Source organism: Bufo bufo, chromosome 10 (genome assembly GCF_905171765.1).
Source record: "Bufo bufo chromosome 10, aBufBuf1.1, whole genome shotgun sequence".
Taxonomy (NCBI): Eukaryota; Metazoa; Chordata; class Amphibia; order Anura; family Bufonidae; genus Bufo; species Bufo bufo.
In genome coordinates, this window is record NC_053398.1 from 21,402,423 (window position 1) to 21,417,123 (window position 14,701).

At 47.5% G+C, this 14,701-nt stretch overlaps 1 protein-coding gene across 1 annotated transcript in view; it reads left to right on the forward strand.

The window, feature by feature from the left end:
- Nucleotides 1-14,701, forward strand: part of C10H11orf49 (chromosome 10 C11orf49 homolog) — a 128,528-nt gene that overhangs the window by 65,464 nt on the left and 48,363 nt on the right. Inside the window, exon 3 of the mRNA XM_040409180.1 lies at nt 10,747-10,877. Within this exon, the coding sequence (XP_040265114.1) occupies nt 10,747-10,877 (131 nt within the window). The remainder of the gene's footprint in view (nt 1-10,746; nt 10,878-14,701) is intronic.

Here is a 14,701-nt window from a genome sequence, read left to right on the forward strand (position 1 = left end):
ACAATACAATAGAAAAAAAATGCCTCCAGAGTTGTACTTAACCTTAATCCCATGATAAAGTAACTCTTCAGCTTGCCTGTGCATCTTAGTGTATGTTCACACACTGGATTTCACGCGGATGTCGGTGTGGATTCTGAATGTAGATCCTCTTGAAATCCACATACCATGCATGTGAATAGGTTTTTGACAACGTTGCATATATGCACCAGAAATGTTCTGCACGGATTGGTGGTTGCTCCGTGGCACACATCACTTATTTGGGACAGAATTGTCGTGGATTAGTCCGACTGAATGATGGTAGGACTAATCCTTGTGCAAATCTGCTGCGGATCTACTGCGCACCCACAGTATACTGCAGAAGAACTCCAAGGGTACAGCCTCGGATTTCTGTTGAGAAAATACAGGATTTTACCCTCACATTCATTAAAGGGGTTGTGTCGTTTACAAGTCCTGTTTTCAGATACTCTTGTTGGGGACTCTGATTTAGGTTACTCCGGCGTGGCCATTCCGGCAGACAAGCGGAGGATCGGCCGGACACAAACCGCAGCACGCAGCCGGAAAAGCCTGCTGGAATTCAAACTGGAGATGTGAAAGTAGCCTTAAAGGAGTTTTCCGGGATTTTGATATTGATGACCTATCTTCAGGATAGATCGTGAATATGAGATCGGCGGGGGTCTGACTCCCAGCATCCTTGCCGATCAGCTGTATGAAGAGGCCCATGTGATGTCAGGCTCCTCTGTCACATGGCCTAGGCGCAGCTCAGTTCCATTCAAGGGAGTGGGGCTTAGCTGAGATACCAAGCACAGCCCCTATCCAATGGATGGTGCCGTGCTTGGTAGCCATGAGGAGGCCGCGACACTCACCAGAGCTCCAGTGAGCGCCGCAACGTCCTCAAACAGCTAACTGCCATTGTTTGCAGGAGTCGGACCCCCACCTATCTGATATTGGTGTCCCATCGTAAGGATAGCCCATCAAATTCCAAGATAATCCCTTTAAGGGACCGTTCTAACAAGTAGGGATTGTCTAAAGTGGAGATCCCCTTAAAGTTCTTATCATCCAATGGATGACGCTGTGCTTGGTGAGCCATGAGAAGGGAGCGGTGCTATGGTGTTCCAGTGAGTGCTGCAGCTTCCTCAAACAGCTTATCAACTGTGGTGCCAGGAGTCAGACCCCCACCTATCTGATATTGATGACCCATCCTGAGGATACACCATCAAGTTCCTGGGCAACCCCTTTAAGGGTTCTTTTTGAAAAGTAGGGATTGCCTAAAGTGGAGAACCTCTTTAAAGTTCAGCAAGTAACATGAGAAAAATGCTCAAAGAACCATGTACCATTAGGATGCAATGACCGGTTAAGTGGAAGGGTGCAGAAACCGGAAATATTGTATGTCACGCAACGTCTGGATCCTGCGAGGAGGGGTTTGGGGGAGACATTGCTTCCTGAGATAGGCTGTAAGGAAAATGCTGGGTACTGTATAATACCAGCTTTATAGAGTTCATGCTTTTCATCAAGAGCAGGCCGGTCACACTTGATGACAACCATTGCACCAGACTGGCTCAGACGACGGAGGTCATAAAGAACCCTATTGACTTAGACTGATAATACCGCTATCATTTCAGTAGTAGAAAGTAGGAAGTTCTTGAGACTGAGGGCACAATAACTACCGCAGACCTTCAACACAAAAACAGCAGTGTAATAGAAATCTAAAGTGTCAGTTTCGTAAATTGTGGAACCTTTCTTATAATCTGAATTAAAGGGGTATTTCATTTAGAACAGGTTATTCTTTATCCGTATGGATAGGGGATAGCTATTGGTGAGAGTCCAACCGCAGGGACCCACATTGTTCATGAGAACGGCGGACCTGAGTCCCTCGTTAAAGTGGAGCGATGGTCGAGCATGTGCACGATCACTCCATTCAAAGTCTATAGGGCTTCTGGAGATAGCCGGGCACCTCATGGATGGAAAGCAGAAGAAGACGGGATGCGGCAGCGGTGTGACCAAGATAAGACAGTCAATCCTCGCTGATAACGGCAAGAGGTTTATTTAGAACTGGTCAAGCAACGCGTTTCGGGGCTGCACCGGCCCCTTCATCATTGTGTTTGCCTGATGAAGGGGCTGTTAGGCCCCGAAACGCGTTGCTTGAAAAATTGTAAATAAGCCTCAGTGAAGATTGAATGTCTTACCTTTGTTTGCGCAGCTGCCGCATCCAGTCTTCTCTTGCTTCCCTGGTTACTGACCTGGGGCCGCAAGCTGTCCAGAGGGAGCGTCTGGCTGCACCTCGGTCCTTTGCCTTACGATCTACACAACTGGTTATTGCGCCTTCATCGCAACATCCTCAGGTGAGAAGCTCTACTATAGGAGTCTTTCAACTCCCCCATATGAGGAACTCTCCCTTTCTCTTTTAGAACCCGATAGAGATGAATGGAGCACTGGTGTGCATGCCCAGTCGGTGCTCTATTCACACCGGGTACATGGGGAGGCTCAGTGGTCAGCCCCCCACCAATCTAACTGGGGATAGGGGATAACTTGTTCTAGCTGGAATACTCCTTTAAATTTGCTAATGACCCAGATGGGTGGGGGTCTGACTCCTGGCACCCCTGCCGATCAGCTGTTCTCAGCAGCTGCCAGAGGGGGAATAGTACACTGTTGCCTATTTTTGGCTGTCCCATAGACATGAATGGAGCAGCAGTACACATACTCGACCTGGCACTACATTCGTTAAGTTGTAGGGCCCCCCCTTTCTCGTGATCAGTGGTCAATCCCCCACTGATCTAATAGGGGATAACTTGTTCTAACCGGAATACTCCTTTAAATTGCTGATGACACCCATTTTAAGCTGGGTATAAATGATAATATTTTCTCCCTGGCTTAAAGGAGTATTCTAGAATTTGGCTATTGATGACCTAGCCTCAGGATAGACCATCAATATCTGCTTGGCAAGATTCTGATACCCCACACGCCCACTGATCAAGTGTTCCTGTATAGCTCTGGCAGCAGACTTCGGCACTGGAATTACACAGCTCTTTCCATCGGGAGGGGGGAATAGGAACTTAAAGGGTTATCCGGTAATTCATATTGACACCGTGCGGCGCTGTGCTTGGAAAGACGCTGGGAGCCTGCAGCGCTCATCGAGCTCCGGTCAGAATGGTAGCTCCCTGAAACAGCTGATCAGCAGGTGTGCCAGGTCCTGGACCCCTGCCGATGTGATAATGGTGATCTATGATGACCTATCCTGAGGACAGGACATCATTCTCCATTCTTGGATAATCCCTTTAAAGTGGCCCTGGAAAAATATCCAAAAATGGCCCCATGTTGTAGGCGGGGACAGCAATACTGTAGTGTAGAACAAAATACCGCCCCAAAAGAACCAGATACCAGAAACCAGATACCACAGTACAGCACAATATACTGCCCCAGCAGAACCAGATACCACAGTGCAGCACAATATACTGCCCCAGCAGAACCAGATACCACAGTGCAGCACAATATACTGCCCCAGCAGAACCAGATACCACAGTACAGCACAATATACTGCCCCAGCAGAACCAGATACCACAGTGCAGCACAAAATACTGCCCCAACAGAACCAGATACCACAGTGCAGCACAAATATACTGCCCCAGCAGAACCAGATACCACAGTGCAGCACAATATACTGCCCCAGCAGAACCAGATACCACAGTGCAGCACAATATACTGCCCCAGCAGAACCAGATACCACAGTGCAGCACAATATACTGCCCCAGCAGAACCAGATACCACAGTGCAGCACAAAATACTGCCCCAACAGAACCAGATACCACAGTGCAGCACAAATATACTGCCCCAGCAGAACCAGATACCACAGTGCAGCACAATCTACTGCCCCAGCAGAACCAGATACCACAGTGCAGCACAATATACTGCCTCAGCAGAACCAAATACCACAGTGCAGCACAATATACGCCCCAGCAGAACCAGATACCACAGTGCAGCACAATATACTGCCTCAGCAGAACCAAATACCACAGTGCAGCACAATATACTGCCTCAGCAGAACCAGATACCACAGTGCAGCACAAAATACTGCCCCAGCAGAACCAGATACCACAGTGCAGCACAATATACTGCCCCAGCAGAACCAAATACCACAGTGCAGCACAATATACTGCCCCAGCAGAACCAAATACCACAGTGCAGCACAATCTACTGCCCCAGCAGAACCAGATACCACAGTGCAGCACAATATACTGCCTCAGCAGAACCAAATACCACAGTGCAGCACAATATACGCCCCAGCAGAACCAGATACCACAGTGCAGCACAATATACTGCCTCAGCAGAACCAAATACCACAGTGCAGCACAATATACTGCCTCAGCAGAACCAGATACCACAGTGCAGCACAAAATACTGCGCCAGCAGAACCAGATACCACAGTGCAGCACAATATACTGCCCCAGCAGAACCAGATACCACAGTGCAGCACAATATACTGCCTCAGCAGAACCAAATACCACAGTGCAGCACAATATACTGCCCCAGCAGAACCAGATACCACAGTGCAGCACAAAATACTGCCCCAACAGAACCAGATACCACAGTGCAGCACAAATATACTGCCCCAGCAGAACCAGATACCACAGTGCAGCACAATATACTGCCCCAGCAGAACCAGATACCACAGTGCAGCACAATATACTGCCCCAGCAGAACCAGATACCACAGTGCAGCACAATATACTGCCCCAGCAGAACCAGATACCACAGTGCAGCACAAAATACTGCCCCAACAGAACCAGATACCACAGTGCAGCACAAATATACTGCCCCAGCAGAACCAGATACCACAGTGCAGCACAATATACTGCCCCAGCAGAACCAGATACCACAGTGCAGCACAATATACTGCCCCAGCAGAACCAAATACCACAGTGCAGCACAATCTACTGCCCCAGCAGAACCAGATACCACAGTGCAGCACAATATACTGCCCCAGCAGAACCAGATACCACAGTGCAGCACAATATACTGCCTCAGCAGAACCAAATACCAGAGTGCAGCACAATATACTGCCTCAGCAGAACCAGATACCACAGTGCAGCACAATATACAGCCTCAGCAGAACCAGATACCACAGTACAGCACAATATACTGCCCCAGCAGAACCAGATACCACAGTACAGCACAATATACTGCCCCAGCAGAACCAGACACCACAGTGCAGCACAATATACTGCCCCAGCAGAACCAGATACCACAGTGCAGCACAATATACTGCCTCAGCAGAACCAGATACCACAGTGCAGCACAATATCCTGTCCCAGCAGAACCAGATACCACAGTGCAGCACAATATACTGTCCCAGCAGAACCAGATACCACAGTGCAGCACAATATACTGTCCCAGCAGAACCAGATACCACAGTGCAGCACAATATACTGCCCCAGAAGAACCAGATACCACAGTGCAGCACAATATACTGCCCCAGCAGAACCAGATACCACAGTGCAGCACAATATACTGCCTCAGCAGAACCAGATACCACAGTGCAGCACAATATCCTGTCCCAGCAGAACCAGATACCACAGTGCAGCACAATATACTGTCCCAGCAGAACCAGATACCACAGTGCAGCACAATATACTGTCCCAGCAGAACCAGATACCACAGTGCAGCACAATATACTGCCCCAGAAGAACCAGATACCACAGTGCAGCACAATATACTGCCGTCTGTAGCTCAGGATGGAACTTTCTCATTGTCCTGAGGATGCTCCTACATTAATTAATTCTGAGAGCATCTGATCTTTATGTACCAGGCTGGCAGCCATGAAGAGGGCTTGAGCGGCCCCATGAGCATTGGCCCACCAGGAAATTTCCCTGTAGGGTCTATGACCAGTCCGTCCATTGTGTAATGGAGCGAACTGGTTACTGCAGTGCTGCTCCGATTCCCCTCAGTAGGAGCATCACTGCAGTAACCAGCAATGTCCACTACACAGTGGATGGAGCTGTGTAGTTCTGGAACCAACCTCCAGTGGCAGAGCTACTGCAGAACAGCTTTTCAGCAGGGTGTCGGACCCCCACCGAGCAGTTATTGAGGGCCTATCTTATGAATAAGCCATCAAAATTAAAATCCTGGAGGAGTCTTATTGCCGAAGAAGCCACTGCATATTGGAATTTTATTTACAGGATCCATGATCCTTTTGTGTGGTTTGTGGGATTTTCTCCCTTTTATGTCAAAGAGCAACAGAAACAAGTAAAAAAATAAAGGGCAAACAAGGTACTGCAACCTTACACATTTACAGCCCAGAAAATGGCTGAAAAGTGAGGCTCCAACTTCTGAAACTCTCATCTAGCAAGAAAAAAATTTGTTTGGAAATAAATAAATAAAAAATTGCTTAAAAACCAAGATGATCAAATCAGGTGAAATTTGAATTGGGCATAAAAATTCGCTTGCAATTAGATATCATTGTCAGGTTTGAAGTTTTCTACACAAAAGTGTCTGACTTTTGGGTTCCTTGAACTGACCGATCTATCAAAAATTCCCTCTACACCAGGGGTAGGCAACCTCAGGCACTCCAGCTGTTGTGAAACTACAACTCCCAGCATGCGTACTACCTCTGCTCTTCTAAGAACTCACATAGAAACGAATGGAGCATGCTGGGTATTGTAGTTTCACAACAGCTGCAGTGCCGAAAGTTGCTGATCCCTGCTCTACACCGTATGAAGACCTCAGGAGCTTCTGCTGGATATCACATTATTCCTGATTTTTCCTCTGTAGTAGAACTCGTTTGTAATTTATAGCATTAGATTTCAGTGTCGTTGTCTCATCATTGCAGATTTATTAATTTTTTTCATCTCTTGTTTCAGTCTTGTGATAATTTGCTGTTTTTTTCTTTTCTTTTAATTTTCTTGTTACTCCTTGAGGGAAATCTCTCATTGGGACAATGATTTTCTTCTAGAGGAGTCAGTCAAGACTTGTTGACTTGGCACAGAACTGAAGAAAGGGGTTTTGGGAGGGGTGGTACCTGGCATCTTATGACCTTTTATGTTACTTGTCTACAGGTTTCTGTGATTGCTTAAACGTTTCTCCTGCCCTGGCAGAGGGCCCGCACCTAATTTTAAAACAACCAGAGACAATAGAGCTCATTGAAGAACATCTCAGTACCTGGGGCACGGCAGCCACATGGGCTTGTATTGCACGTCCGCCCCGATCACAATGTTCCCTATATCCCTGTGTACTTAGCTGTGCAGGTGTCTAGGAATCACGTAGGATAGGCACCTTAAGCGTTAACCACCAAGCTTCTGTGTTGGCAGGTCTATAAAGTCATATACCTGAAGCCTTCACAGATCTGATATCACATACCTGAATACTGAGCAGAGTGCTCGAGGGCACACGGTAAACCACTTCCTAATATCCTACCTTTGGTGCTGCTCATTGGCACAAGGTTTCCACCAAAACATTCTCAAATGCATTACTTTTAAGCTGGTCATCTTGGTCATACTTCATGGATTCAGTGTTAGGTGGAGGTTTTTATTCGTTTCCCACCTAGTAAACGTCTTTAGTAGATGTCTTTTTTCTCTGTAAAGCTGTGGAGCATCCATTTTTCTAAAATGATTGGACATGGTTGGCTTGCTCTTCTTGATGCCCATCTCCAGCTGACTCAAGGTCCACCGAGAATAAAAAATGTGGTATATATCTTGTGCTGAGAAGATTATACTTACCTGGAGATCCCTTTCCCCACCTGCAGCACCAGCAAAACTATAGGGTCCAAGCCAAGGGTAAAGCTGTCCATATAGTTGTAGGTTTTGTAATTCGAGACAACAGTTTTTGACCACTGAGCATCATCAGTTGGCATTGTTTGTGGCACGAAAGACTATGTCAGACACCAACCAGAGACCAATTACTTGGAAAGATCAAGGTGGAGACTGATCCACAATAAGTCATCCACAATATCCACAACCTGCACAGATGACAGGTCCTTCCACAACCTGCACAGATGACAGGTCCTTCCACAACCTGCACAGATGACAGGTCCTTCCACAACCTGCACAGATGACAGGTCCTTCCAAAACCTGCACGGATGACAGGTCCTTCCAAAACCTGCACGGATGACAGGTCCTTCCAAAACCTGCACGGATGACAGGTCCTTCCAAAACCTGCACGGATGACAGGTCCTTCCACAACCTGCACGGATGACAGGTCCTTCCACAACCTGCACAGATGACAGGTCCTTCCAAAACCTGCACAGATGACAGGTCCTTCCACAACCTGCACAGATGACAGGTCCTTCCACAACCTGCACAGATGACAGGTCCTTCCACAACCTGCACAGATGACAGGTCCTTCCAAAACCTGCACAGATGACAGGTCCTTCCAAAACCTGCACAGATGACAGGTCCTTCCACAACCTGCACAGATGACAGGTCCTTCCACAACCTGCACAGATGACAGGTCCTTCCAAAACCTGCACAGATGACAGGTCCTTTCACAACCTGCACAGATGACAGGTCCTTCCATAACCTGCACAGATGACAGGTCCTTCCAAAACCTGCACAGATGACAGGTCCTTCCACAACCTGCGCAGATGACAGGTCCTTCCAATGGACATCTGAGTTCTATACTATATGGCCAACTTCAGACAGGGAGACAACTGTATTGTCACCACTGCTTCTAAATTTAAAAGGGTTATCCCTGTGATGGCTAACCTCCGGAACTCCAGCTGTGGTAAAACTACGACTCCCAAGATGTACACTTGCTTGGCTGTTCTCAGAACACCATAGAAATGTATTCAGATCCAGGTTCTGGTTTGAAAACTGTAGAATATTTTTTGTGGGAAAAGCAGAATAAAACACTCTCAAGTCACTTTTTGAAAGCCCTAGATCTCCATTAAGGGTAGCAAGATGTCAGATTGAATGTCATTTTACCCAAATATATGTAAATGATATAAATTAGATCAGTATTTTTTATGTTGGTTGGGTTGGGTGCAGCGTATTGCATTTTGAGATCCGTTCTCCCATGTTTATGAGACTTGGCTGGTGAATCATACTTATTTCTGGATCTTTTCTCCCAAGCCTAGGCAGAAAAAAACAAAAAAAAAAACTCCTGGACACAAATTATATGGATGTGTAATTTTCCTCCCATTTCTGGGCACGGTTTCGTCTATATGTTTTTCGTGAATGTCATAACAACCTTTTTAGTCTGTGGACGCTTCCAGATGCTGCAGGATTTCTGTAAACATTTGCTGCCTCCAAATTCTGTGCTCACTAATATAGATATCCCTTCTGTCCAAGCGCGGAGTCACCTTCCTGCTGCAATTCATGTCAACATGATGGGTCTTCCAAGGTTAGGAAGGAAAAAAGAGACGCACTAATAGTTTCAATCTGTTTGATTTTTCATCAGTATCTGATCGTTGGGTGTCCAATCGGGACCCCTGCCGATCAGCTGTTTGAGAAGGCACCGATCGTCGCAGTAGAGCAGCAGCCTTCTCACAGCTCACCAAGCACAGCGCCGTACATGGTATAGAGGCTGGGCTCGGTATTGCACCCCAGACCCATTTACTTCAATGAAGCTGAGCTGCTCCTAGGCCACTTGACCGATAACTGTGATGTCACTGGCCTAGGAAAAGCTGGAAAACGCCACGATGCTACGGCATCACGCTGGTGCCTTCTCAAACAGCTGATCGGCGGGGGTCCTGGGTGTCAGGCCCCCACCAATCAGATACTGATGACCTATCCTGAGGATAATAATTATTCTTAAGGCTACATGCACGAGAACGTTGTTTGTTTCCGTGTCTGTTCCATTTTTTTTTTCCGGATTGGATGTGGACCTATTCATTTCAATGGGTCCGCAAATGCCGCATCAGTAGCCCCGCAAAAAAAAAATAGGACATGTCCTATTCTTGTCCGTTTTAGGCATTGCTACAATGGATCCGCATAAAAACCCGGATGGCATACGGATGTCATCCATTATTTTTTTTGCGGATCAGCAATTTGCGGACCGCAAAACACATACGGTCTAAGGCTCCATTCACACGTCCGCAATTGTGGTCTGCATCCGTCCTGCCTTTGTGTGTATGGGGACGGAATGGATGCGGACAGCACACAGTATGCTGTCCGCATCCGCATTTCCGGAGCACGCCGCTGATCTTCCGGTCCGCGGCTCCGGAAAAAATAGAGCATGTCCTATTCTTGCCCGCAATTTCCGATAGATTTCCTTTAAGTAAATGGGTTATCCGAGATGCCCGTGCAGCCGACACTTCCGGTACATCCGGCACGTGATCCCAGGCTGGGATTAGAACCCGTATTGCATGCTTGAGTCGGAATCTCTCGTTAGCGAGAACTTCAGAGTCACGTATGCACTGCAGATTCTAACCCCGGGCTGGGTTCACGCGCCGTACATGCTGGCAGTGCCGGCAGCACGGGATCGCGCGGCATCTCGGATAACGCCTTAGAAAGGTCTTTTTTTTTTTGTTAGAAAGGGCACCCAAAATAACATGGCCTCCCAACATGATGTAAAGTGGGGGATGAATAACGGTACTAGCGATCATTCATCCCTGGTGAACTTCCCATCGGCTGGTTTCATCTTTGATCAGTGTAAAAGGACTCTTACTCATCAGGGGGCGACACTGAGAACTTGTGATTCCTGGAGGTATTTCTAATGAATTGTCTTTGTTATTCTTACTATTGTGGTCACCGTCGTCTTTGACACCCAGCAGGGAGATGTGCCCGCTGAGTAACCTGTGCCATCTTCTCTCCCCCTGCAGCTTCACCAGCGTTTCTCGGGGAACCCACGTCCTGTTCCGAGAGTTTGCCTTTGTTCAGTGCACACCGCACAACCGAGCGTCTTTTCTACGTCTCTTCTGGAGGTGCTTCAGGACAATCGCAAAGAATGGGGGTAAGAGAAAGCCGACAGTGGGGGGTTATTATGTTTTCTGCATTGCCAGCGGACCATGTGCTTTGATGTGAGTACCATCTGCATTCAGAATCCCACAGTGGGGGGGCTGAGTAATCTGCGGCTTTGTCATCTTAAGAAGGATTTTATGAATTTTTCATCCTGTAATGAGACAATTTGGACATCTAAGGCAGGAATGTAAATGAGTTGTTTTCTTCAGCCACTACGGTCTGTAAGCGCTCACCGATGCAGGTGAACAGAGGGGTATTCCAAAGAATAATAATCAATATATTTTCTGCTGCTTTATGGTTGGCTTCTAGTGTCTATCAATGCGGAACTTGGTGTTAAAGGGGTCGTCTGAGGGGAGGGGGGTTCTTTTGGAAACATCTCATAGGGGTATAAAAGAAGCAATACTTACCCTCACAGATTCCCCGTTGCTTCACCACGGGTCTCTACGTCCCGGTCCCTGGCTTGACACACAGGAGACGCCTGGTCAGCCAATCAGAAGTGACCCACCTCAGCCAGTGATTGCCTGAGCAGGCGTCTCCAGGCGCTTCCCACATGTCAAGCAGGAACCAATCCATTCTGGAATATGACACTTAAGGGGGCCATTCTGGAATATGACACTTAAGGGGTCCATTCTGGAATATGACACTTAAGGGGTCCATTCTGGAATATGACACTTAACACAAATACGTCTATATTAGGCTTCTTTTACACTCGCGTTTTGTGCGGATCCGTCTTGTATCTGCACAGACGGATCCGCACGAATAATGCAAACGCTTGTATCCGTTATTAACGGATCCGTTCGCATTATTCATTAAAAAAAAATGTCTAAGTCAAAAATGGATCCGTCCTGACTTACATTGAAAGTCAATGGGGGACGGATCCGTTTTCAATTGCACCATATTGTGTCAGTGGAAAACGGATCCGTCCCCATTGAATTACATTGTAAGTCAGGACGGATCCGTGTTGCTCCGCATAGTCAGACAGTCACAAAAAAACGCTGCAAGCTGCGTTTTAGTGACCGTCTAAAAAACGCAACGGAGACCAAACGCAGCCGAATTGAAGCATTCTGAACGGATCCTTATCCATTCAGAGTGCATTGGGGCTGAACTGATCCGTTTTGGGCCGCTTGTGAGAGCTCTTAAAACGGATCTCACAAGCGGACCCAGAAACGCCAGTGTGAAAGTAGCCTTAGGCGTGGCAGGCAGGCCCGTCTCATTCATCATTTCCTGTGCCTGTTTTAGGCGTACAAAATGGTCTAAATCTACGCCAGCAAGGGAGCAGCCGTAGATTTAGAAGTGGCGGTGGATCTGCTGAAGTTATGTAGAAGCTGGTGCCTTATTGAGACCGGCGTCTAAAATGCCAGTCTTAATAAATTACCCCCTTAGTCGGGTCAAGCTGTGAAAATTGGGCAAGTGATCTTATATAAATCAGCAGTATCCTATTTGTGCTCCTACCTTCCACAGCGTTAAAGGGGTCGTCTTACTTCAGCAAATGGCATTTATCATGTAGAGAAAGTGAATACAAAGCACTTACTAATGTATTGTTATTATCCATATTGCTTCCTTTGCTGGCTGGATTCATTTTTCCATCACATTATACACTGCTAGTTTCCATGGTTACGACCACCCTGCAATCCATCAGCGGTGGTCGTGCTTGCACACTATAGGAAAAAGCACCAGCCTATGTGAGCTCCCACGATCCCGGCCACCAGAGAGGCCGTCGCGTTTTCCTATAGTGTGCAAGCACGACCACCGCTGTTGGATTGCTGGGTGGTCGTAACCATGTTAACGAGCAGTGTAATATGTGATAGAAAAATGAATGAAGCCAGCAAAAGAAGCAATATGGATAATCACATTACATTAGTAAGTGCCGTCTATTAACTTCCTCTACATGATAAATGCCACCTGCTGAAGTGAGACGACAACTTTAAGGCTGCAGATGACAACTGTGCTACTGAATCACTGAAACGCATTGTTTCCATTGGACCAAAGCTGTGATGTTGGGCCAGTCGCCAGGTGTTGGTTACCATAGTGAAACTGCTAAATCTTGTCCTAACCCCCTGCATACCAGGAGCACCCCACAAGACTGTATGTGAAGACCGCAGACTATTACATCACACTCATCCGTCACATGGCCTTTCTGCAGCTCAGTCAAATTCAAGGGTATGGTATTGAGCTGCAATACCAATCACAGCCACTATGCGATGTAGGGCTCTGTGCTTCATGTAGTACGAAGAGGCTGTAGTGCTTGTCTGCACTGTGGCACCTTCAAATAACTGATCGGTGAGGGTGCTGATGTGTGAGATTGGGAAAGAGCTCTCCTTGTCTGAACACTGTGTAGATTAAATTAAATGATCTGGACTGACATTCTGCTGTTTGGCCACAAGATGTCGCTGTTTCCTAAACACAGCTACAGACTTCATATATTTCCATATTCGTGAGAGGTGGGGTTACACAGAGCCTGGAGAGGAAGGGAAAGGAAGCAGCCATCTTAGAGGGAGGTGAGACTTAGGAACTGTGTCAGCAGAGGATTCAACAGCATCCAGGTGTAAGAGCATCCCTCAGTGACCAGAGCAGCAGCTAAGTGAAGCTGATCGTGTCCAAGACCCTGATCCTGTCCAGAGAGCGAGGATTGCTTTCAGAAACGATGATGAGAGCTGAGGAGCAAAGCTACATACACTGTGGGACCGCATGCTTGTTGGAGAGGCTTTTGTTTGGTTCAGAGTCACCAGCGGATGCAGAGCAGACCCGGGTCTTTAAAGAGGACCTTTCGCAGATTATTACACTATGAACTAACTATACAGACATGTAGAGCGGCGCCCGGGGATTTTACTGCACTTACTATTATCCCTGGGCGCCGCTCCGTTCTCCTGCTATGCCCTCCGGTATCTCCGCTCACTAAGTTATGGTAGGCGGAGTCTGCCCTTGTTCTTTTGTAGCGCTGGCCAATCGCATTGCAGAGCTCACAGCCTGGGAGAAAAGAACCTCCTAGGCTGTGAGCTCTGCGCTGCGATTGGCCAGCGCTAGAGCAGAACAAGGGCAGACTCCGCCTACCATAACTTGGTGACTGGAATCTCCGCCTACTATAACTTAGTGAGCGGAGATACCGGGGAACATAGCAGGAGAACGGAGCGGCGCCCGGGGATAATAGTAAGTGCAGTGAGATCCCCGGGCGCCGCTCTACATGTCTGTATAGTTAGTTCATAGTGTACTAATCGGTGAAAGGTCCTCTTTAAAATCGTGCACGCACCTCATTACAGTGTTGGCGCCTAGAGACTGAGACCAGGCCTGTAGTTAGTTAGTTAGGGTCTCTGTGTCAGGCCACAAGTGTTGCTATTGTCCATTGCAAGGACTCCATAACTTAAAGAGACATTTCACACTGGAGAGCTGATAAACTTCCCACAAACTCAAGCCAGGCTGGCACGTGCTACAAGACCAGTTATGGGAGGGGGAATTCTGTAGAGCTTTGTAAGATTGTAAGCTGTTGTGCTGCACCGCAGGCTAGCCCATACCACACACCCAAACAGGTATTCTTGTTTTTTTAGGGTAATAACAGGTAAGGTGTGGCGGTTTAGTCATGCCCGCCAGTAGGTAAATTACTACGCTTTCCTCCTGCATCCATCGGAGGGCGCCGCGCTGTGCAGCACAAGGGTCTCAGCCTTCGGGCTAGGTGTATGTAAATCTATTGGAGGTTTCCAGCGTTTGTGGTTGTGTTCATTAAACGTTTAAGTAAAATTCTGTTTTGGCAAAAGCTGGTGGTGGAGTTGCTTTCCTCGTTCGTGACTTTACTGTATCCTGGGGAGCCCACCCCGGTACACG